The sequence below is a fragment of the Filicampus tigris genome, chromosome 15 (genome assembly GCF_054856515.1).
Source record: "Filicampus tigris isolate MCC_2025a chromosome 15, RoL_Ftig_1.0, whole genome shotgun sequence".
Taxonomy (NCBI): domain Eukaryota; kingdom Metazoa; phylum Chordata; class Actinopteri; order Syngnathiformes; family Syngnathidae; genus Filicampus; species Filicampus tigris.
The window spans coordinates 9,713,865-9,739,015 of record NC_141231.1 but is presented as its reverse complement, the minus strand read 5'-3'; the positions used below and the strand labels follow the sequence as shown (position 1 = coordinate 9,739,015).

General features: G+C 40.5%; 2 protein-coding genes across 6 annotated transcripts in view; both read right to left on the bottom strand.

Annotated features, from left to right (window-relative positions):
- rabgap1 (RAB GTPase activating protein 1) overlaps window positions 1-3,755 on the bottom strand; it is a 78,412-nt gene extending 74,657 nt beyond the window's left edge. Inside the window, exon 1 of one of the 2 annotated variants that reach the window (XM_086054162.1) lies at window positions 3,581-3,755. The gene's annotated coding sequence lies outside the window, so the exon portion shown is untranslated. The remainder of the gene's footprint in view (window positions 1-3,580) is intronic. The other variant, XM_086054161.1, reaches the window with a different exon arrangement.
- A 1,379-nt stretch (window positions 3,756-5,134) lies between these two features.
- Window positions 5,135-25,151, bottom strand: part of rc3h2 (ring finger and CCCH-type domains 2) — a 33,580-nt gene continuing 13,563 nt past the window's right edge. For 3 of the 4 annotated variants that reach the window (XM_086053772.1, XM_086053773.1, XM_086053774.1), the window contains exons 6-20: window positions 23,595-23,795; window positions 23,066-23,198; window positions 22,640-22,758; window positions 22,439-22,551; window positions 20,820-21,086; window positions 20,001-20,212; window positions 19,029-19,324; window positions 18,801-18,947; window positions 16,640-16,789; window positions 14,936-15,103; window positions 14,280-14,550; window positions 12,511-12,595; window positions 11,570-11,750; window positions 11,126-11,289; window positions 5,135-10,633 (exon numbers count right to left, since the gene is read on the bottom strand). In XM_086053772.1, the coding sequence (XP_085909898.1) occupies window positions 10,483-10,633; window positions 11,126-11,289; window positions 11,570-11,750; window positions 12,511-12,595; window positions 14,280-14,550; window positions 14,936-15,103; window positions 16,640-16,789; window positions 18,801-18,947; window positions 19,029-19,324; window positions 20,001-20,212; window positions 20,820-21,086; window positions 22,439-22,551; window positions 22,640-22,758; window positions 23,066-23,198; window positions 23,595-23,795 (2,658 nt within the window). In that variant the 3' untranslated portion in view covers window positions 5,135-10,482. The remainder of the gene's footprint in view (window positions 10,634-11,125; window positions 11,290-11,569; window positions 11,751-12,510; window positions 12,596-14,279; window positions 14,551-14,935; window positions 15,104-16,639; window positions 16,790-18,800; window positions 18,948-19,028; window positions 19,325-20,000; window positions 20,213-20,819; window positions 21,087-22,438; window positions 22,552-22,639; window positions 22,759-23,065; window positions 23,199-23,594; window positions 23,796-25,151) is intronic. The other variant, XM_086053775.1, reaches the window with a different exon arrangement.

Here is a 25,151-nt window from a genome sequence, read left to right as displayed (position 1 = left end):
TGAGCTGCTAAACTTTAAGGGAGGAAACTGAGTTGGTTTCAAAAGCACAGGTGACAGATTGCATATAAAGAAAACAGTTGACACTTTTCAGATAGTACCCAAAACTGGGAATGAACTGACGGGGTTTTTCAAAAGACTACTGTCTAAGCAAATGATCAGCTGAATTATAAAGACAAGGAACACCGCCACAGAGCACAACAGAGAGGCTACCCGACATTAAGTGGCAGCTCTGAAACGGCTACAAAGAAGGCCTTGTCACACTTGGGCCTGCCTAGCATTAGCATCAGCATCAAACCTCTATTGCTCCTGGCAGGCTGCACGGTCGCTTAACGACAGTAAAGTATCTGTACACAAACCTCAAAATTTACAACCTGAGACTAGTTCCAGTTGTTAGTATCTAAAGCCAGAAATAAAGCACACACAATCGTGGCAATCGTATCGATGTCTAAATTACAAAAGAGCTCAGTGAAAAAGTTGTTGTAACCTTTGTTATGTTTGAGTCGTCATCACAGCAATGGGGAAAAGAGACCTATGTTATACTGCTTGTCTGGACACTTCAACCGTTTTAGTGGCAAGACAAACATAAGTGCAGTCTCCACTTTGTAGTCTCTTCATGTGCGGGTAAAGTTGGGCAATAACTGAAGTTACATTGATGTGTTGATGCCGGTTTATGGGCAAATGACAGAGTCGGAATGTTGAATCTTTCTATGATATTGTTAAGAGAAGAACGTGAGAAGAATGCGCACATGTAGTTATGGGGAATAACCAGTTTCACATTTAAAGACGTAAATACGATGTATCCAATACATTTTGTCTCAGTATCCAAGTTAAGTTAGCCCGTTTGATGTTTTCAGATATTGTGATGGTTAACCCCGCTTTACGCTTTGTTGGAAATGCGCTGTATAAATAAAAATGTATTGTATCTTCCACCTTAGAGGTTTTACTTCAGAGCCAGCAACATGGTGCTCTAAAATATACATATATATACATATTTTTTTGAAAACTAAAAAAGCTGGTTTTCCAATGGCTTCATAAAGGAGCCAAAACGCTAGTATAGAGTCAGTTCTGTCACACGTGGAAAAAGCTCTCCCTGCTTGGCGAAAGTGGCCCTCGCGAGGAAACGTCCACCTTTTCGTTAGGTGGCCACCACTGTGCAGCTGAACAGGCTGTTTGTGGCTGCCAGCTGAGCCCTGCGTGCGCCTCACAAGGGAGAGGAAGAAGCAGACTGAGAGCAATCAGGCTTGAAACACAGAACCCTGTCCACTCTCAACTGTGAAATACACGCAGATAAGAAACGGATCATAGTGACCAAAAATAAGTGAGACAGTGGGAGCAGCATACAAGCAGCACAGAAAGAAAGGTACACGCAATTTATCGCGTAAATGAAGGAAAAACACCGCCGAATACATGGACTGACCTGAACGTGACTCATTTGTTCAGTGCGAATGAACGACGTGTCTCACTCGGTGAACGATTCTGCCCCGAGTTACAGTATTTTAACCATTTCCTCCTTGTGGGGATATTGGCATCTGTTTCTCCGAGCTAACTCGCTAATGTTGAATCAATGTTGAGCACGACAAGCGAAACTGGAAAAGAGCAGGATGATGAATGGGAGAAGGTTGCGCATGATCCACCACAGTGTGGCAGATGACAAAGCTAGTTGCTAACTGAACTGAGCTATTTGTTTTAAATCTCACCGCCTTGGCCCGTTTACTAAACATATTATGTAAACTCCACAGTCGAAAAGTTCACCATGCAGTAACAATATTAATATATCAATAATGGCAATATTAGTGACAATATTAATAACACACGCTGCTGGAAACTGTCCTGAAGGATACTTTCTCATGTGAGTTCTGAAATGTTCAAACTGTCAATACCCATAGTTAAAGACGCTACATGCTGGTTGTTAATAATACTGTGGGGTATTCATTAAACATAACGTGCATTAATGTGGCTGTAGTTTGTCATCGTGTACAAGTGCACATCATCATACAGTATTGTCTCGAAATTTTTGAAGACATTATAAAGCTAAGACGAGAGAAAAATATAAGAAGCCAGTGTCAATCAAAACTGTTTTCAATTTTCAGTTTTCAAAAATAAAAATAACGAAAGTTTAATAGACTAATAAATGACTCTGCAACCTTTGATGCGAAAACCAAAATATTCAATAGCTGCAGCCTGAGTGACAGCCTTAATAGATAGTTTCCTAGTATTAGTGCAACTCTTCATAGTGTATAGTTTTTGGTTCCATTTTAAAATGCACGAAACATTTAAAGCTAAATAATGTTTAGGCCATGGTATCGCCTTCCATTTAAATTGCACTATTAATTTAAACATGTCAGGAATGCTGGTACGAACGACCAAGTTGAATCCAAAGTAGAATGTACTACCATTTTAATTGTCTTTATTATTCGTTTCTACATACCTTAAAAAATTCAAGCTCCAACCTGTAAGATAATGATGGTTATTACAAGAGCAGCTGCTTGCTGGTGCAATATGCTGCGACTTACATATGATCCCATTCGGCGACTAATCTCAACTACTGCTGGTGATTAGTCGACTAGCAAAATAATCATTTGTGGCAGCCCTAGTATATAATAAATCTGGCATTGTTTATTGTAATACAAAATAATGTATTGCTTGTATTTATCAAATAATACATGGGAAGAGGACATTTAAAAAAAAATAGCGCATATTAAATTGCAGTCGCAATATAAAACGAACATTGCAATTACATTTTTTGTCGAAATCGTTTAACCCTAATCCCAGACCAGCATGAGTCAACTCTGAGAACCACTGCACTACCTACAGGCCTACATAGAATGATCACATCTTCCTAAAACTTCAAAAAATAAACGCCACACCCCAAATGAACACCCACTCAGAAAAGGAAGAAATCTTGCTCAAACACACAATCAGCAGTGGTCTGGAAATGCATGGAGAAAAGCACGGATTCATCCATCACACCCAGCCCACTATCATTTATCAGTGGAAGCAAAACAAACAGGAAGGCCATGTGGATTCATGCATTGGATTTGATAGACGTCACGCCTTGTTAGCGCACATTATACTGCTAGCCTACACATTAATTGGCTTTCTGGCCCCCACTTAATCCGGACCCAAGAAAACCTTAATGATGGACGCAAAACACTGTCACGGCCTATAATGTGTTCCAAACTCAAACTCCGTTCGCATTAAGCGTCTGTTTTGATTCATTTCGAATTGATCCAACTCTGAACTTGGGAGTTAGCGTCGTCCTGACTGGGGTTAGCCGTCACAGCTACATGAGCGCCTGTCCATTTAAATTGCGGCCAACGTCGTTGACTGCAAGGCAAACTGTTTGCCAAGGTACTCAGAAATATTGTACTTGGAGTCCGACGCGAGGGTGTTGGAGATATTCATTGTCGCTTATGTAGGCGGGGAGGAGGAAAAGCCTGGATACAGGCCATTACAGTACAGCCTACTACTGTCAAGCTAGCCTGCTACCCTCACACTTCACGCTGACAAAATGTTTCTCTCCTGCGAATGGAGAAGCAGTCATTCATAAGAGTGCTTCAGTGCGTTGAAGTTACCTTACCTTTAAATCACCGCGGCTATATGCTCTCAAATGACGTTTGGCGCAACATTGTAGTACGCCAATTTCGTCACAATCCAGCATCCGTGCGAGCTGTAAACACAAGCCCCAAGCAACCCGCTGTCACTGCCATTGCGCATGCGCGTGTCACGGCCCCTCGCGCGCCGCTGCATCGTGATGCTCTCTCTCTCAAACGCGCATGCGCTACGCACACAAACTCTAGTTTACCGTCGATTTACAGTGGATATAAAAAAAAGTACCAGGTTTTCGTGTTATAAGAAAATTAAACCAGGATACAGCTTTCAAAACGTTTTGCACCATTCAGGTGGCTCAAGGCTGGACTGGCCATGTGTCTTACTTGGCAGATCCCCGGTGGGCCAGCTCCTTTAGGACCGATGCAGTGCTATTTATTATTTACCTCCACTTTATTCAAGTCTATGTTGTTTCAAACTATGTATAACATGATTGTAATGTGTCACTATGTTTTGTATGTTACAGTTTTACAGTTAACATCCAGTAAAGTGCCAAAACAGCAAGAAGCTTCCTGGTCTTAATTGGATAAGCTGTTAGCTATCTGTAAAGCTAGTTGCTAAACACTAGTGAAGGCAGAATACTCGCTTAACACATTCATCATACAAGCACTAACAAACCTTGGTAAAAAGCAGCATTTAGAATTGTGCAGTACAGTATTAAAAGACTTGAGTGTCCTTGAGCTTTTTTGTTATGATTTGAATTAATGGGCCAGGAATTGCAGTATACAAAACTGTGTCAGCTCCGATTGGCTGTTAGCTGGCATATGCATGTTGCCGATAAAATGGCATTATCTAGTAAGCTGATACTCCAAATGGTTCAATGGTACAGCTTCAAATTTATTTTGGGTGCACCTTTTTAGGCGTTCAGCCAAAAACGCCAGGTGGAATAGCATCAGGTTAAATGCAGCATCTATTCATCTTGGTCCCTTTGTTCTAGCAGGCAAAATATCCATTGTTCGTTTTTCGGAAAAGTAAAAACGCAGACCGTAATTGACCAGAAAAGGCAGAGCGCAATTCCACCCTGTGGTGTCCTAGCCAATATCAGCCGTCGCGGCACCCTCAGACTTGGAGTGAAACTGCAACACATTTTCAAAACAACATGTGTGGGTTGTTCGCAAGTAAAAAGGCAAACTGTGCGCAGCATTGTTGCAGTGACGTCCGTGCAGCTGTCCAGTGAAAAACACCTATGACCATTTTTTTTTTCATTTTTCTTAATTTTACGTGAATGGTGTTTCTGCGTTACAGACATCACATTAACATGAACATTTCCAAAAAATTCAAAAATTGGACAAAAAATTGTTTTTCAGGACATATAAACAAAATCATTGAACATTCATATAAATACATACAAACCGTACAAATTGTGTAATTACAGTATATGAAGTCTTTTTGCAAGATTTTTGGGGATGTACCCAAGTCGCCTCACCAAAAATGTGATTTTAACATTTGTTTCATTTTAAACTAATCTTAACTTCCAGTTTGGAATTGTGATGACATTTGATCATCAAAAATAAAACAACAAACATGAGTTTATAGTTGCTTTATTGTTGCATGCATCCAGTCTCATCTCACAGTGCAACACAGAAGCACTTTGTTGCTTATCATCACTGCGATATGCAAGACACGAAAACACACACACGCGGCACGCCCACACTCACAAAAGTCAGCTGCTCACACAATATCCACAGAAATCAGTTAAAAGTCATTCTTCATCAACACATGGATTTTAGTCTAGCCAAGCATTAGCATATGCTAAAAGGGAAACCTTTCGCAAAGTGACATTTCCAAGGAAATAAATGGAATACATAACTGTATTATTTCAATGAGGGGACATGTTACACTATGCTGTCTCTAAAGGATTTTCCCTTTCTTCCTTCTGAAACATTACACAACTGTCCCACTGACTCTAATATTCAACCAAATCTGATCGGGTCATATAAATAAGCCTAGAAATCCATCGAAAGATGGCGCCGGACTATATACAATGATGGATGTCTACCATCTCTTCAATACTTTCAATCAAACAACAGATTTGCGAATAAAGCGTCGTCTAATACAGACATGAGTAATAGGATAACATCAGTTCATCTGTTTATGCTTCACATTTAACAAACAGGCTTCCCCCATTTAATATCAAGCGTGGAGAGATACAAGTTCTTAGAATCAAAACAAAGAACAGAATCACAACAACCAATAGTAATAATAATCATAATAATCATAATCATAATAATCAGTGTCAATGAGCAAACAAGTAGCATGCTGCTGAAAAGCTCCGCACCTGACGTGGCCACACAGTGGGCATGTGCAGAACTCTTACAATGGGTCGTATGTGTGCGTGCGTGCGCGTTGTATCACAACTACATTGATACCCTGCCATCACAAGAGGCACAATACTGTATACCGCATGCATGACGAATGATGAATGAATGCGGGATGATGCCAAGGGCGGTTGAAGCAAAGCGCACTCACTGCAATATAAAGGAAACGATAAGAAGTCATTATTTACACGTTACAGTTTTACATACAGCAAGGTCAGAAAAAAAGAAGTCAGTACTCATACTGGGAAGTACAATACCGGAAGAAAAAAAACAAACATCTGCAGCATTTCCTCAAATAGCGGCCTCTACTCAGATGGACACCATGCCTCAGATAATCACCAGGTGTGTTGTTTATTTCAAGTTTTTAATTTCATTTATTTTTAAAGGGTCGGACGGGTCAGGTCATGAGATAAAGCACATTGTTAAAATACATTATGTAAAGTTAAAAGTTGCTTAGCATTTTAGCAATGACATGGGGAGGGGAGATCAGAGCTTGTAGAAAATATTTTTCAAATATAAAATAAATTTAAAAAATCCTTTATTTTTTAAATATTATATTTCATCACTATTTGTATTCAGTTATCGTTGCTTGTGAAGTAGTTTTGCCGGTCCGGCCGCGACCCTCCACCCTTGACCTGGGTACCCTTCCGGCCTCGACCCCCTGCTCTTATTCATAAAAATTATCACCCCCCCGCCCCGTTCCGCCAACCCCCACCAAAAAAAAAAAACGTGCATGACGCCGCCGCGGGAGAGATGCTAACGGAAAAGGTTTATTTAAAGACCATTAGCTGGCTAATTTACTATTCAAACCCGCTGTCGACACGCTTTAAACATGCTTCAAACGCGCCACTAGTACTTGCCCTGCTGCGTGTGCTTACTTCCATTGCGAGCCCTGGGGTTGGTTTTGCTGTATTGTATAATTATTTGGGTCCAACAGACGACAAGTCTGCAAGCAATCTACAAGTTACTTATTTATTTTCCACACTTCCCGGCCTTCAAAATAAAAGCATACCAGCAAACCACTACACAGGTTTGCCACGGCGTATTTCCGGAAGTAGGGAAGTGCATCAACTCCACCTTGATGTGCCAGCGTCATCCTTGAGTGCTGCGCGCAGCTTGACTGTACTCGTGGAGACAAGTTGTTTTGAAACAGTTACGTTCCAAGTCAGGGGGGAGTCGCTTTAAAAAGGCAGCGATAACAATGGATATCGTGTCTGCTACAACCATAAAGGGATCGAGATGACTAGACTATGCATTTAATTTTATTGCGAAAACAATCTGGAAGGTGGCGGCTAAAGGGGAACGTGGGTGAGTAGCTTCTTTACACACACATACGTGACATAACATCCTGATGTGTGCGTGGCATGTGTTGCAGACCTGTCCCCAACAGCACAATTGCGTAGGTCATGTGAATCAATGCGGCAGTTGTCGCTCGCGCCGACGCGGAAGTAGAAAGAAGCCTAAAAAGAAGCCTTTCACCGCGTAGGCTGAGATTAAATTTGGCCGACTCGCGATCACGTCACACGCATGAGGGCCGAGTAGTAGGCCAGACTAAAATACACTTCCGGTGTGCTTAGTCCAGCCCTTTTTTAAAATTTGTCAGCCCCCACCCCCCGCCTCAAAAATGGGCATCTGGCCCCGGGACGGACTGCCCAGCTCTGCATATTACCTAAAAACACACAGAGAATCACTAACCTAGGCCACTATCTGAGGAAATGTCATGACTATAATAGCAGAGCAACACAATTCTTTAGTGGGGGAAGCTCAAGCCGAGCTTGATAATAGAAAGACTATCTCACAGTTCTTGCTGATCATTTGTTAGGTGGCACTTTAGATGACTTTAAAAGTGTTGTAAACAGAGGAGGCGCAACGGTGGCTCACAGAGCTGAACTTCGTCGACATACAAAAACGTACAAAAGATGCATTCATTTCCAAAGCTGTTCTCATATTCCATAACAAAATAGGACAATGATATGCGTATATGGAGTGGATGTATGCATATCGGAGGGTTACAGTATCTTACTGACAAAAGCAGATCGGATGGCCGGCAAATATTTAAGACACCATCAGCGCTATTAAATAGAACATACAGTATAGTGATTGCAGTCCTGATCCAAAATAATCGGACAAATAACTTCACAGAAGTTAGCGGTGCACAGAATGGACAAACAAAACAAAGATGCAGGTAGGTTCAATGATGTGGTTTTTCATTGCAGTACTTCTGAGGTGTGATTTGTATTTATAATTGTATTGCGGACCGTATATGGCCCACGGGCCTTACACTGAAAAAATTGTTGGTTGAATTGAATCACTTTTATTTCATCAAGTGGATGCACAAAATAAAATCGTCTGGATTCAGATACATTTTTTCAGTAGTTGCATAGTCTACTTAAAAAATGTGTCTGGAGTCATGATTTGCAACCACTTGACTTAATATTTTATAAATTCAGCACATTTTTTTTCTGGGTAGGTTCGCCATCCCAGTGTTATTGTCTTTATTCTGTACTGTACAATGGCAAGGATCTCAACCTTTAATTTCACTGATACCATTTCAATAAAAAAAAATTCTGACGTCACCTGCAGCAATGATGAACCATGCAAAAGTCATAAGATCTCATGACCGCGCCGTCAGCCATTCGTTGGTAGTTCAAAGCATCATAAGACATCCAAAAGTTACCACAGACTCCTGTTTTGTGTAACAGCATAGATAAGACATTTGTTGTCCGCTGCTGCTAGGGATGAGATTCCAAAGCTAACACAATGCAGTAACTTCAATATTTCAAAAAAGGAAGCCAAACTGGTTCTAAAGTGAAGAATGCAATTTTTGTCCATGTTCATGTGGGGAGCCTGTTCATTTTCCTACATAGTTTGTTCCGGGTCATTCTAACATGGGCCAAGAATATCCTCGTAAATATCCGTATCAAATTATGAAACACAGATCTTTTCAATATGTATTAATAGCCCGTCTGGAAATTATAAATGGATGATACTTTTATCAATATTGTCAAAGGAACGTGTATTTTTGCAAGTACTTGTTTTTGCAGATGTAGATAGCTCTTAATATGCTGTCTGTTTACGCTTTCACTGTTTTGAGGCTCACCCCATTACATGTCAAAGACCAACAGGTGTTTGTTTCTGATGGAACACCACTGTTTGATTATAGCATTTATCGTTTCACGGATTAAACATTTCCCACCATTACCAGCATGTTCTGTGATTTAACACACATTAGTAAATCTGAAATCCAGTCAAATTTGACCCGGAACAGACTCAATGTGCAGAAACATTGTAGCATCTGTACAAAACAATGACATTTTTAATAATAATTCATTTTAATGTATTTTGGCTCACTTTAATAAGAGTCAAATTTCAGGGTGAAAGAATGACATTTAAAGTATTTTTATAAAATGGGTCAATTTTGACCCAAACAATGTGCAACAATGTTGCTTTCAATTGTGAAAAATTTCCCAACAATTATTTTTAAATAAAAAAAAAAACGACCATTGTTTCAATGTAACAAAACTCTGTTAGTATAATTACTATGTTCACTGGCAGGGTTTGAAAAATGATAAATAGGTTGAACACCTATGAATGCATTTTCTAATGCACTTCTCATTAGGACCATAGGTGAGATGGAGCTTATCCTAGCTGACTTTGGGTGCGAAGCAGGCTACACTCCGGATTGGTCACCGGCCATTCACAGGACACATGACAGACAAGCATTCAAGCTCACACCGGTAGACAATTTAAAGTTTTCAATGGACTTAACATGCATGCATGTGGGATGTGAGCAAAAACAACCAAACTTTAAGCTATCATCAAAATTGTGGGTTTTTTTTTTTTCAAGTGTGACGTTAACCGAGAAAGGTCTGCGTCCTCGCTATGAGCATATAGTAAGTACGTAGTACCGATATGACCCGTTACCTCTCAATACGTCAGGAATCTCTAAAGGCTGAGTAGTTTAATTACTTCATTTGAGTTTTATTGCGCAATTTGAGTAAATTTTGTATTATTTCTATGGGAACATTGTTACGAAATTAGGGCAACTTCTTCAACTTTGGTGGTGCCACTGTATATGACTAACCAATAATAATTTATGATTCTTATTATAGTAGTGGAACTGTGTGAACCTCTCTTCCCTCTGCACTGTGTACAGGTACAGCGTACGAACCTGTGTTGTGTCCTAACTGACTGCCTGTTTTTTTTACCACGCAATTCAGAATGCTGTTTTTTTTACAGCATACAAACCTGCGTCCTGATTGGCTAAAGTACTGTAGACATGACAGGACTGTATTAATGCCTCACTGTGTATAGAAAAAGACATTTGTGAAAACTTTGGGGATACAATATTTTTCCAAGGCACGAGCAATACCAAAAGTATGCACAATAACTTAAAATTCATAGCACAAAAGCAGACATTTATAAATTTGTCATACACGCCTTAACAAGGGGGTCTGCTGTGTTAAACCACAACAGAATTAATTGTGTGTAAACTGTATCATTAGATGTCAAGGTGTGTGCGGGTGGGGGATGATGTTGTGATTTGAGATAGCCCTTAGCTTCCACTAAGCAGCATTTCCGCCCCGGGCGTTTCGGCACAAGAGCGCGGGGAGGAGTCACCGCCAGGTCGGGGTGTTCCCGTCCGCATCACCAGCTTGCCAACGGCCAGACCTCCTGAGACCAAGCCTACAGGAGACAGCGACTTCCTGGGAGTCAATTAAAACAAAACGGAGAGGGAATTAAAAAGAATTCAAAATAAAAATGTTTACCCCAGCACCTTACACCAGAAAGAGATTATCAGGTGGGCAATGATTAAATTTCACTTAAGTGGGCTGAAAATGATTATTAATTTGCCTACTTGTTCATCTATCCATGCCAACGACATAAATATATTTACAGGCAGAGCAAATAAATGATCTCCCACTAGATGGCAGAAGGTACAATTAAGTTGAGAATCTACTTGTTGCCATTCAAAGAACAGAATACTGGCAATTGCTTTCTGTTCAACTCATCACACTTCACACTGGATGATTTTTTTTTTTCAGTGCGGTTTTATATACTCAATGTGATGTTCTCCAAAAATTAAAAAGTGATATTACAGAAAAATGATAACGTTTTATGAGGAAAAAGGTCAAAAGGAGTTTAGAGGACATCAGCACACTTGAGGTTAAAGCTCTGGAAGTTGTGTCACAAGTCACCTGAAGGCCATCTTTTTCAGCAGGTAAGTGTCCATCTTGTCCATTGAAGTGTCCTCGGCGTGGTGTTGTTCCTCGAGCGGTGATGAAAGCAGCGGAGAAGAGCAGCTTGGTGCGAGGAGGTGAGAAGCATCCTCGGAATATGGCTTGGCCAGGTCCAAAGAATCCTGAAAGGTAAAATGGACAATGGAGACGTTCAGTAGTGCAATTAAGAGTCGAAATGTTAAATTTGAAGGTGTGTATTTTTTTTTTATGTATTACAATGTGATTAATTTCTTTTTATATGTTACTTAACACGTTGACACTGCAAGGATTTATGACAGTGACAATTTTAGCCTGGAACTCCCATTTCTCTTATTTGCTATGGAAAACATTGTCCAAAGAAAGTTTGGACTTGAGAGGTTCCACTGTATTTGTCTGATCTTCTTGATTCCATTCAGGCTCTACCTGAGTCTTGATGTCATGGGAGTCCGAGTCCTCCATGTCCAGAGCGCACAGCTCAAGCTCAATGTCTTGTTCAGGGCCTGGCTCACTCTCCTCACGGTCCCGATCCTGGCTGAAGGCTGTCTGGTGGCTGTGCAGATCACATGCAATTTTCTCGCTTGACGAATGTCGACAAAGCTGCTCACTGAAACCGCAAACGTACGCAAAAAGGACAGGTGACAAAATAAAACTGTTAGTGGTGCAAATGATCAAAGTGATTTTTTTTCAATCCACAGTCAGTAAAGTAGGGTGTGTATCCTACTACTGGTAATTAACCAGTTTTTTAACATCTTGCACAGGTCAAAAACTAGCTTTATAGCTAAAACTGGCACATTTACAGAAATGTTGATTAATGTGCACTGTCCCTGTTTAAAAATAAACAATAAACAAACAAACAAATCCATTATTTAAAGCGGAAGTCAACCCAAACATATTATTTTCAAGAATATGTTCTATGCAAGCCCACTAGTTGAAACAAGGCATTCTGATAAATACTGTGTTTGTAGAATAAGAGTTAATCCATTTGTTTTCAGCCATCTCTGGGGTCGGCCATTTTGTCACTTCTGTCGACTAAAAATCACAACTACTCAGTCCTCAGGTAACGACCAATCACGGCTGACCTCTTTTCTGAAGCTGAGCCGTGATTGGTCGTTACCTGAGGACTGAGTAGTTGTGATGTCATTTTTAGTCGATAGAAGTGACAAAATGGCCGCCCCCTGTTAGATGGCTAAAAACGGGTGGATTGACTCTTATTCCACAAACGCAATATTTATCACAATGCCATGTTTCAACTAGTGGGCCTGCTGGGAAGTTATTCTTGAAAAAAAGATGTTTGGGTTGTTTTCCATTTTAAGAACCAGTAAAACCTACATGAAAATAAATCAGCAGTAAAATGTTGGTCGTACCTCTCTAGGAAACTGGAGTGACTGGAAGAGTCCGATCCTCTTGAGCTCCACCTGTACTCGCTGCGATCCAAATGGCAGTTGTAATCTGGAAAATATAATGATGCAAATTAATTAAAATGTCAAAGACCGCAGTTAGGTGCAGGCATATTTGGATAATCCATTTTTATGATTTTGCCTCTCTACACCACCACAATGGACTTGAAAGTGGAAGTCAACCCAAACGTATTTTTTTCAAGAATATGTTCCCAGCAGGCCCACTAGTTGAAACATAGCATTCTGATTAATTTTGCGTTTGTGGAATATAAATGAAGCAGCAAAATGCACTTGTTTTTAGCCATCTCTGAGGCGGTCATTTGTTTTCTGTCGACTGAAAATGACATCACAACTGCTCCAAACGATCATTCACGGCTGACCTGTTTTCTGAATCTGAGCCGTGATTAGTCGTTGTGAGCAGTTGTGATGTCATTTTCAGTCGACAGAAGACAAAATGGCCGCCCCCAGAGATGGCTAAAAACAAGTGCATGAACACTTATTCCACAAAATTGATCAGAATGCCCTGTTTCAACTAGTGGGCTTGCATAGAACATATTCTTGAAAAAAATATTGACTTCCACTTTAAACAAAACAATCAAGATGTGATTGAAGTCATGACTTTGAGCTTTCTGACTTAAGAGGTATCAAACTAAATTTACCATTTAAGGACTTATACCAATTTTATGGAGAATATATCCATTTTAAAGGGCTAAAATGGCTTACGTGTGAGTCTGGAGCTGGTGAACGTCACCAAATTGTGAGCGTCCTCCTTGGAGATGTGTTGTCATTATTTTAATACTTCTGAATACAACTGTATGTTGTCCAAAAGTCAAACACCTAATACCTTTGGCATTTTTGTTTGTAGGCCCTTTTACATGAAAGGCAATTAAAGAAATGGAAAACCCAGAATGCTGTACTCATCATTTCCATTGTTTTTAAGTTTAACTAATAATGGGCAGCATGTGGATGAAGCGGTTAATACGTGTACCTCACACTTCTGAGAGTTTGGGTTTCAATCTTGGCTCAGGCCTCCTATGCGGAATTCGCATTCCCTCTGCCTGTTTTATGTAGGTCAAACTTAATCACAAAAAAATTGAAATAGCTAAAAAAAAAATGGATGTGCTAGGAAAAAAAGACATTTGAAATCAGCGTCAAAAATACATATAAGGACATATAAAGCCCTCTCTCATTAAAAATTGCTGTTGACCAAAGTTGCAATTGGAGCAAAATGGAGTGCACTACTTGACTGCAACCAGCAGAGTGAGCCATTCTCAACTTTGCTTTTCGTGTAAAGAAATCATACTCAGCTCTTCACCTATGAGTACTTGAATATTGATGGAGGTCCAATATATAGCAAAGAGTTGTTTGCCCCCAAAAAATTACTCCATCTACCGGTGAGTAACCTGAGTGGATGTAATAAATGGCTGGCCATTTATTACATAGTGGAGTAGCCACAAAAGGGACTCACTGGGAACCAAACAACCATCATCTGGTTTGTGGGAGGCATTTTCTCACAGAGTAAAACTTAATGGCTAGCCCGATAGCACGCTATCCATTAAAAAAAAAAAAAAAAAAAAAAAGCATGTAATTTTTGGGCTTGTTTAACATCAGCGGAGCTGAAAATGTCCAATTGAAAATACATTATACTGTTTAGGCTTCTTTAAATGCTTTTTTCACGATGATTTCAAAGATGCGATCACTCCAGCTCATTGAAAGTTTCACTACTTTTTGGCCACCTTTAAAGTTGATGGGCGTGGTGCTGGCGCCACCCTGGCAAGCGGTGGCTTGGACAGGATCGGTGGTGTGGTAGCCCGAGCGGGGCGCTCTGGATATGGCCCCCCACTTGGAGATGATGGGCCCCTCGCTGAAGGGAATGATGGGGTCCTCTTCTTTTAGTCGCCTGTAGTGGTCTAATGAGTGCAGCCAGCGTTTTGTGACGCCGCCGCTACTAACACTGCCGTTGCTGCTAGCACCTCCGCCGCTGCCACTGCTGCAGCCGTCCAACTCCTGAATGAGAAACAGTCTATGATTTACGGAAGGGATACATTGTTTTATGCATTTTTCAAAATAATTTTGTTGAGTATGTGGAATTTGGATCATTTATTTCGTTCATTTTGTATTTTCAATATAATGACGGACAGCTAGCTATAGCAATGGGGACAGAATGGCTAATAACATACCATTTATTCATATTAATTGCTGCTTTCACATGTTTACATTATATTTCTTAACAAGAACCACTTGGCAGTGATTAATCTTTTCTGTTTTTGCGATAACTATTATAATATCATAGCATTTCCGGCTATCTGCAAATTGACCATCTTCCATGTATTTTTTCTTTTCATTTTCCTTCTCCTGCAAGAATTGGGCAGGAGTGTGAGACTCAACTCACCGATTGATCCAAGGCGGAGTGAGACACAGCTGGTGTGAGCGCCTCGGGTTCAAAGGGGCTGAGACAAGGGCCAACGGTGGAGCCGCAGGACCACGGCGAGTAATGCGCCAAGTTTTCTTCGCCTCTGAAGCGGCATCCCATACATTGACCTGCACTGCTCTCCGCATGCTGCAACCGACACAAAATCTTGTTGTGATTGTCAGCAATCCATTTTCTATACCGCTTATCTAGGTCAGGGTTATTGTTAGGTTTGTCAGTCGTTAGCAGGGCACATATAGAGACAGACAACCACACATTCCCACTGACACTGAGTGAGAACCGATACCATCATACCACGCTGCCGTTAATTTTCCCCCAGCCGGGTCAAGAAATTTAAGTCAAATCACATCCCACAATTTGGCTAATCTTTCATTTATAATTTTGATTTTTCATTTCAGGTCACTGACGGTGAAACGGTTCGGACTTGACAGCGTCCTACTCAGTGTTGTTGAGAATGTGGCTGTGAATGGTTTTCTTTCTTTATATATTGCTGCACTATAAAACCTTACAATACAACTTAATAAAAAGAACTAAGTTAATGTAAGTTTAGACCTGTATAACAGAATCACTCGTTCCCCCCAAAATTAACCTAGCTCAAAGAGCTTAGTATCTTGCTTAAGGACACTTTGACATGGACGCAAGGTCTAAGGATGAAACCCACAACTAGTGGGTTGGGACACAATCGCTCTACCACCTGAGCCACGCCACTGTGATGGGCTGATGTGGATGCGTGACGACATTTGCATAAATTGCATACATCATTTTATTATATGTTATTTTGTTGTTTTAGGTAGAGAAAAAAAATGAGCAATATATGACTCGGTAGTAATTATATCAACTAACTGCTTTGACCATAGCCCTTAGCTAAGTCTCACTTCTATTTTTCAGATTCCCCCTGCCCCAATGTTTTCAATCGAAACGAGTTGTGTGTCAACTCAAACCAATGCAAACCTTTTACTTATATAATCAGAAAAAGGCATTAATATTAAAGTTCCTCTTATGTTATTGTGCTCATTTTGTTCTGACCAATTAGCACAGCTAAATACAGCTAGCATAAACACTTTAGCAAAAAACTCTACATACTGTTATCAGAGTTACATTAAAATGAGTGTTCTAATAAAATGTTACTTCTTTAATCATATTTCTCATAAAAACTGTACTGCTAGTAGGTGAGTTGGACAATTCAACTTATATGAGGGTTTATTTAAAAAATGTTGATGCCTAAATTGCCTTTGTAACGGAATGACCATATTTGTTGTGTTTCAATTTTTTTGAGTATTGGTGTATGGAAACAAAAAGTCATCACTGGAGCACCAATTTAGAGGAAACCTCCAAAAAGATTGCATAGTTGCACAATGTACATTATGGACAAATTTAGCCAAACTTTAGTCAGCAGAATTCGACAGTCGCTGCTTGTTAAAAGTCTCGAGTGATGCTTTTTCTCTCACACATGCACCCACGCTCCTCGCAGCTGAGCCATGAGTTCATCGTCCACAGTTGCTAAGCAACTATCTCCCACTCACATAGTATTAGACGTGGGCCTTGGCGGAAGCTCTTAGAGCGGGGAATTCAATTAAGCATAAAAAGGTTAATGCAACAAGTACCTCTGCTTCATGTAATGACTTGTAATTGCAATGCATGGTGCCGCTCTGCTTTGCTGCATACCTCAGGTCCGAAATCAATGTTGAAGATGGCCGAGGGTTGGGAGGGCCTGCTGGTGCTGTGATGATGGTGATGATGGTGGTGGTGATGCGACCACTGCTCTTGCTTACGTCGGAACAGGTCGTCGTAGACCAGAGGAACGCGGCCATACTCCTGAAAAAACAATGGATGCAAGTGAGAAGGAATGGAATGATGAGAACTTTTATGGATTATAAGATCGTAATGGTGTAAAGCAGGGGTGGGGAACAAACAGCACGAGGGGCATTAAAAGTTAATATGTGCGACCATTTGCAACTCACTCATTTTAGATTTACTTTACTGTATATTTACAACATATGGTATGCTTAGTGTTTTGCACTTGATTAAAGTTGAACTGTTATTGTTTTGAATAATACATTCCAATATATTTCAGATGGAGTAGTGCTGGTGCAATAAGACGATGGGAAAATGCAGGAAAGTGAGTGGGGGAGGCAGAGACATATTTAGGTAGGTACAAGTAGGAGGATGGACTACATACGGAGGATTCGGGGCTCCACGACTGGCAGTGAAGGGAGAGGTGACATATGTGGGAGTAGGAAGACAAACTCAAGGAAAAGAATGTTTTGGCAGTTTGAAACCAGAGAATAAAAAAATAATACAGATTAAGGCATACTAGACCATCCAGAACAACACTCATTCTTCAGTCAAAATGGATCACTTTCTTGTACTACCTTTAAAATATATAATATTGTGTTTTAAGTAGGGCTGTCAAAGTTAACGCATTAACTACAGAGATTAATTTAAAAAATATATATTTAGTTAACACAGTTTTATTTAATGTGGCAGCTGACCTGTGCTCACTTTGCAGCCAAACTTAGAGGAGAAGCCAAATTTAAATACCATATTAGTTGTACGTCTTTGCCGTATTGTTCAACAGTTGTATTTTACAGAAAGAATCATAATTCAAGGATTTTAAAAAAAGCTATAAAAACAGTCTTTGAATCAAAATATACTTTAATTTTTTTTCCCCACATTAATTCCAAGATTTTATTCAAGTAAATATCTGTTACAAGCTGCATAAAAAATCGTAATTGAAAAATGTGATTCATTGTGATGAATTGTGGAAAATTTTTGCAATGAATTAGTTTAAAATGTAAGACATTACCCTTAAAATTAAAAGTGTAATTTACCTTAGTAAACACAACATTATATATGGACGAAAGTCTGTGGACACTCATCTCCTTCAATTAATCATCTCATTTTACAATTATAGTAAATAAAAAATACATATTCTATTATTTTAGAAAAAAATTATATCAAATCAATAATGATATTATACATTTTACGTATATGTTATACATATAATACGTATTATTAATACATATTTTACGTAATATGTATTTGAATCAATGTTTTCCCCCTGTTCATCATTCTTTTCACTCACTGTTGAAATGTTCACCAGTTTTTGCTCTGGGCATTTCCACAAATTCTGTCTCATTACTTTCAGCACTTCAGCTTTACAGATGCCATGTCAGTCATAATAAAGATAATTATAGCCAAGTTGTGGCAAAAACTGTAAGAGACAGTTATTTAAGGCGTGGCGCCTATTTTTTCCTTTTGTGTAACGAGCAATTAATTTGGGCAGGGTGTCTAAAAAAGCGGAGGTCATTATTTGAGGAAATGAGGGTCCACAGAGCAACCATCAAACACTTTTGGCCAGAAACAACCTCAGGTCCAACATCCTTCTGAACTCACAATCATTCCTCTGGATGTTGTCCCAATAATTGTGTCGACACAGAGTTCAGTACATCTCAATAAACATGAATACTGTATTGCGATAAAAGTTCACTCATTTCAAAAGTTTGATTGAAAAAGTGAAACTTGTATATTGTTGTCCATAAATGAACTAGACGCACAATCAAATCTTTCATGATTTTATCTTTTGTTATTTATAGCTAATGAAAACATAATATTCTTCTCAAGAAATTAGAATTTTACCAAAGAAACAATTAAAATGATTTTTAATACAGAAATGAGATTTTTTTTTTGTGTATTTCCCAATGATTAATAAGTCTGTACAATTGGATTAGTTTCACTTTTGGAATCGAATTACTGAAAGAATTTTTTTTATCTATGATATTGTAATATAATGATATGCACCTGAATGTAGTGTACTTGCACCTACCCTATGCAGCGCTGCACGGTGCTCGGATCCAGAGCAGAAGTTGCTGTCTAGCGAGTTGAATCTCTCCCTGAGCGGAGGCTGGTAGACGGAGGAATGCAGCACCTCTGGAGGCAACGAATTACTCCTGGCATCCTCTCTATGGTACAGCTGCAATGGAAACGGGCAAATGTGTTGATAATAGTAGAGACGTTCACCTGTACATTTAATAGAGTGAACAGGAGGCTCTACCTGAGGCCTCCACACTCTTCTGCTGTCATAGAGAGGTGCATAAACCCCATGGGCAGAAGCCAGAGGTCCATACTGAGGCTGCCCAGGGTGGTGGTGGAAGACGGCGGGTCCCACGCGCTCTCTCGGCGGATGCGGTGGATATCTCGTGGAAGAAGAGGAGGGGCTTTGATGGGGTATTTGAGGCTCGCTGGGAAAGGAGGGCGGCGGCAGAGAGGATTCGGGGACGTTGGAAGATCTGAGGAAGCGAGCCATGCAGGGTTTGTGTGGAGCATGGAGAGTAGATGGGTAGTAGGAACCTGCGAGTGGCGAGCAGGAAAAATGATTCTACTTTGTCAAAATATGGCTTTTTTGGATTAGGCATTTATTGTATTTCCTCAAATAGTCTTTTACACTCTATTTGATGCAGTGTAAAATCCCTCCATCCATCTAGCTATTCATTTTCTACACCATTTGTCCTCAATGGGGTTGCAAGTGAGCAGGAGCCTACCCCAGATGACTTTGGGTAACAAATGGGATACACCGTGGACTTGCCACCAGCCAGTCACAGAACACGCATGGACAAACAAGCAGCCACGCTCACATTCACACCAATGGACAATTTACGGTTTTCAACGAACTTAATTCAGTGATTCTTTCGCGACCACTCGGGGAGCTTGCATAACACTACACAATCCACACTTTGAGAATCACTGGCTTAACTATCTAAAAAAAAAAAATCAATTGGGTTTGTCTATACCGCAGATTTTCAGCTCTCAAGGTTGAGTCTGGAACGGAACTTCAGCGATGAACGGGGTTCACTGTAATCATTTATTTATTGGAATAAAAAAAGGCTACCATTAATTATATTTTGAGAAAAATGAAGAGCAATCCTAAAATGAATGCCTTTCCCCTAATACTGTAGATTCCTGGTCCTCTTTTTAGTTCCGTAAAGAGCCCCTATTTGAGGAAATACCATACTCAAAAAGGACTCACAGTTTGACTGGTAGTGGGCCGTGTCGTACGCTGATTGTTGCTCCTGGTAGAACAGCTCAGAGGCCTGAGAAGGATGAGGCACTCGCATCATGAGGCGACCACAATGTTTAGACACTGGCCCCCCAACACCATCGGTCACCCGTCCCATGGCGGTCAAAGGAGATGACGCTGCAGAGTGGCTGGTGGGAGTTCTGGGCGGAGACACGGGCTTCCTCAGGGAGAAAGCAGCAGTAAAAACAACTACCGGTAATTAAAACATCAAAGAAAAATCCACCTGTTTTTAGACATCTCAGGGGGCGGCCATTTTGTCACTTCTGTCGACCGAAAATGACATCACGGTGTCTCAGGGCTCAGATAACGACCAATCATGGCTCAGCTTCAGAAAACAGGTAAACTGTGAGCCCTGAGACACTGTGATGTCATTTTCAGTTGACAGAAGTGACAAAATGGCCGCCCCCAGAGTTGGATTAACTCTTCCACAAACGCAATATTTATCAGAATGTCTTGTTTCAACGAATGGGCCTGCATAGAACATATTCTTGAAAAAAAATACTTTAGGGTTGACTTCCCCTTTCAATGTAAAAGACATAGGATAATATCTCATACAAAGGTGCATCTCAATACCTCCAAAGAAAAGTTAATTTATTGCTTCAATTCAAAAAGTGAAACTCATGTTATACAGAAAGCCAATTCCTAACTAATTTCTATGTTAAAAATAATTTTGGTTCTTTCTTTTTTTAATATTATTCTTTCTTGAGATGGTGAATGTTTGGGGGGTTCGTTATTGCACTATTCCAGCATACAAAAACGTCTGCCTACTGTTCAGTTGAGGCCAGGAAGGTCATACTGGCACCACTCAGCCCGTTGGATCCATTTGCCCCAACGGATTCGCTGGAAACGACTCTCGTGATGCCCTCCATGGGGTCAGCTCCTCTTGAGGTGAGTTGTGGGTGAGGGCCGCCTTCTGTCAGGGTGTCCTCTCCACCTCCATCAGTGTGGATGCTGCCCTCCACCGTGAAGGTTTTACCACCGGGTGGAGGGAATGTACGACTAACACTTCCGCTCTTCTTGTTCCTCAGACAAAATCTGTAAAAAAAAAAAAAAAAGATTTCTGAACATCATGGAATGGCGCAGCAGGTCTCTCAACGCAATGGGCCATATTTTCTCGACGCAAAGATCGGGGAGAAGTGGATGATCGTCTGCCTGCTTTCCTTTGTCACTCTGCAGTATGCAGGGGATGACATGAGGCACCTAAAATGTGGTTGTGGGGTTTTTTTTTTTCGAATCCCACACTGTGCCCCGTCTCCCTCAATGCATAGCATAGTTTGGGAGGTGCTTTTTTTCCCCTCTCTTCCTCCATCTTTTTTTTTTTTTTTAAATCTAAGGAATAGCGGCGCCGCTGGGTCATCCATCTGTACATGTCACATGTGCAGTGATAATAAAATTGGATTTTCATTTCCATTTCCAAAATAAGGTAGGGAATGTTATTGTGTGCCCATTGTTAATTTCTTGTTATACTGTATATTGTAAAATGTTTGAAGGAATTAGTGTCTTGCTATTTATATTTATGTTTTGTAATTGTATTTTAATGCTTTTTTTTACATCATGTCCAGCCAGGGGACAACAGATGAAAAATAGCCTTTTGGCTAATTCTGGCTTTTTTTAACCATGATTTTTCATGTATTATGTGAAATTGCACTGTCCCCTTTCAAATAAACACATTTTATCTAATCTAATCCAATCTAATCTAATATAATGGTAGTAAAATTCCACTAAACATGCTTATGTATATTCCTGATCAGGACGAATATGGTCGGCTACAAAAAAAATTAGTAATTTTAATTTTGTCTATGTGGCCCGGTATCAAATGTTCCGGTGGTCGGGAATCACAGATTAAGTCTTTTTTAATTGATGTATCTATTTTTAAATATTAATGAAGACTTAAAGAGGGAGTCAACCCCCCAAATAATCTTTGCAATAAAATGTTCTATGAGACTTCACTAGTCTAAACATGGCATTCTGATAATATTGTGTTTGTGGAATATGAGTTAAGCAGTAAAATCCACCCATTTTTGTCCATCTCAGGGGGCGGCCATTTTTCCCCTTGCTGTCAACTGAAAATAACATCACAGTAACAACCGCTCAGCTTCAGAAAACAGCTGAGCCGTAATTGGTTGCTAGATAAACCTTGAGTAACTGTGATGTCATTTTCAGTCGACAGAAGTGACAAAATGGCCGCCCCTCAGATGGCTAAAATTGGGTGGATTTTGCTGGTTAACTCATCTTCCGCAAATACAATATTACTCAGAATGCCATGTTTCGACTAGTGGACCTGCATAGAACGTATTATTGAGAGAAAATTATGGGGTTGACTTCTACTTGAAAATGTCCATCCCAACATTTTGAAGTTACACCAAGTAAATCTGTCATTCACTCACTTCTCCAGTTCATCCTGTGTGTGCGCAAATGTGCAGTTACTTCCTCTCGGACAACCTCCTTGATGACGAAGATCTCTGCACATGCTGGTCTTATACTTGCTGTTCACCTGAGTCTGTAGATGTCACAAGCAAGTGCACATTTGATGAAACTGGTAATCACTCAAAGACTAAATCTGCATGTCGTAATACTGAAGTGCCCACCTGAGGGGTCTCGTGGCTCTTCTTGCTGAAATTTTGGATGAATTCTACCAGGCCATGAACCACCAACTTTACAGCCAACATCACATTTTCCAGCTCCTCCCAGGATGGTGCTGCATCATCTGCGCAAACAAAGAAATTCTCATTTTGCAATATTGTAACGTTTTTCTTCTTGAGATTGTATTACCATCGCAGGCTATGGCATAGCATTTGTCTCTCTAGCAGTGATGAGTCACGGATGTCGTCTACATAGTTTCCTTTGTGAGCAATGTTTTTGTGTGTGGCCGCGTGAGGCATCTTCAGATATCTCAACTCAAACTCAGATCAGCAAAAGGGAGTCTCCCTTTCTCAAAATCTGCCCTATGAGTGATCATCATTAGAGCCTATCACACAAATCTATCTTGTAAAACCAAGTGATTTGTACTCTACCTGTATTGTGGTCTATATTGGCCAGCAGCTCAAGGTGAGCTCTGAGGCTGGTGAGGTTGGCTGGGTCTCCTGTCCTCTGCAGGACGATGGTCAGCTCTTGGACACTCTTTGCAAACGACTCTGGAGACTGCAACTACACAGTAATATATGCTCATTTCAGTCTTTTTTTTTTATTTTTATTACTATTATTTCGTTTAAAGTCAACCTAAAAATGGACTTTCACCAATCACAGGATTTCCCAAATGTATTAAAATGCATCATGTATTGCCATAACATATAGACAAGTACTGTACTAATGGTAAAAAAAAAACCTCCCAAACGGCCCAATAAAAATCAACCCATGACTCATTTTGTCTCCCGACGCTAAGTTTGAGAAACTCTGTCCAAATGTATTCATCAGCATGCTGTTCAGCATTCACAAATTCACTTTTATTTTTTTGGAAACTATCTTCTGTCATTTACTGAAAAGCTCCCTTATTTGCTGTTGTGGCCGTGCCCTATTCTACAGTATGAAACTAATGAATGAGACCTTGTCAATGATGGACTGCATGTGCGACTTGTGGACCAGGTCCCCGTACAACAGAGAAGACCACTGCTCGGGCGAAATGCGGAGGCCAGCTTCCATGGCGATGTGCACGATTTGGGCGTCGTGTTCTCTCCTAAGAGCCTCGTACGTGCGGAATTCCTCTTTCAGCTGCATCAGTGACGAGTCTTCATCCCGCTTAGTCACCTGGATGATGAATCAGGGAAACAAAAAAAGCTTAAATTTGAACTGTGAACGATATATACCGTATTCTTAAATTATTACCCACTAGCAGGGTGTTACTAGGGGGGGCGGGGGGGAGCAGTGCCCACTCACGAGTACACTCTGCCCACCCAAAGAAAACTGGGTGTAGTTATGATTAATGGGATACAAAAAATCGAAATCAAATCAACTTTTATCACAATAATTAATCACAGCAACAGTTATCTCAATTAAGGAGAAAACAAAACACGTTTTAAGGTGCAGTAGCCCTACGTTGGATTTCGACCTACTTTAGCATTGTAGCATTTTTTTTTTGCCCCGCCCCCAGGTAAGACTAATGCCCACCCACCCCTGGCATCCTGGTAACATCACTGCCCACTAGCAATAGCAGCTAACAGCTAACTAGGGATACCTCCTCTTTGCCAGTAAAGTAGCTGTAAAGAACATTTTGAGGGATAAATAGCGGCTAAGTTCTTTTTTTACTTATATGACAATTAACAAAGCAGCAACTACAGTGCGAGTGGAAGTTGGTCGAAAGTAGGTACACGGAAACGCTAACGGAACCCCGTTTAGAATTAAAGGCTGACCATGCTGTCTTATTAGGCGGTGTGATGAATCTTCAGACATGTCAACTCAAATTCAGATCAAGAAAAGGGAGTCTCCCTTCCTCAGAATCTGCCCTATGAGTAATCATCACTAGACTACATCACACCAATCATCTTAGCTCAGCGTGGAAGAAAGTCGTCATCATCTCATGCCTTTGCTCCGCCGCCTCATTTTGACCTACTCCTTTATCCCGCATCTGTCCTGCAAGACAGGGCGCGACGGGATGCAAATATAGAATGCTGTTACATCACCAGGAAATAGTTGGCATTTGTGCCCTGCCAGCTATGTGCATCATCGGGTGACAGGCACAGAAATACATGTCCACAGGGGTCCGCGTGTTAGTTACCGGTACTCGTACATGACTTTTCTAGCTACAGGGGGGTGCTCGTTTAATGATGTTTCGGGGTTATGAAGGGCGCCTTATCAAACGTGCATTAATGTACCCCGTTGCTTTGCCTTATTTAACTTCAGCTCTCCGCTTTGCTGCAGTGGTGTGTTTTTCAGCTGCCCTCAGGCTCTTCCTGGATAAAATTTGATACCAATAGCCACATGCAGAAATGTAAATACATAGATGTCTCTGGTGTGTGAGTTGGCGTCTGCATTCGACGTGGCCTGTTTTTTTTGTTGTTTTTTTTGCATATTCCAGCAGTACTATTTTGAAGTAGGAAATCAACCACCAAGTTAAGCTCGTACTGCGCAGTGGAAAATGAGCACAATAAAACAATTGAATCCGGG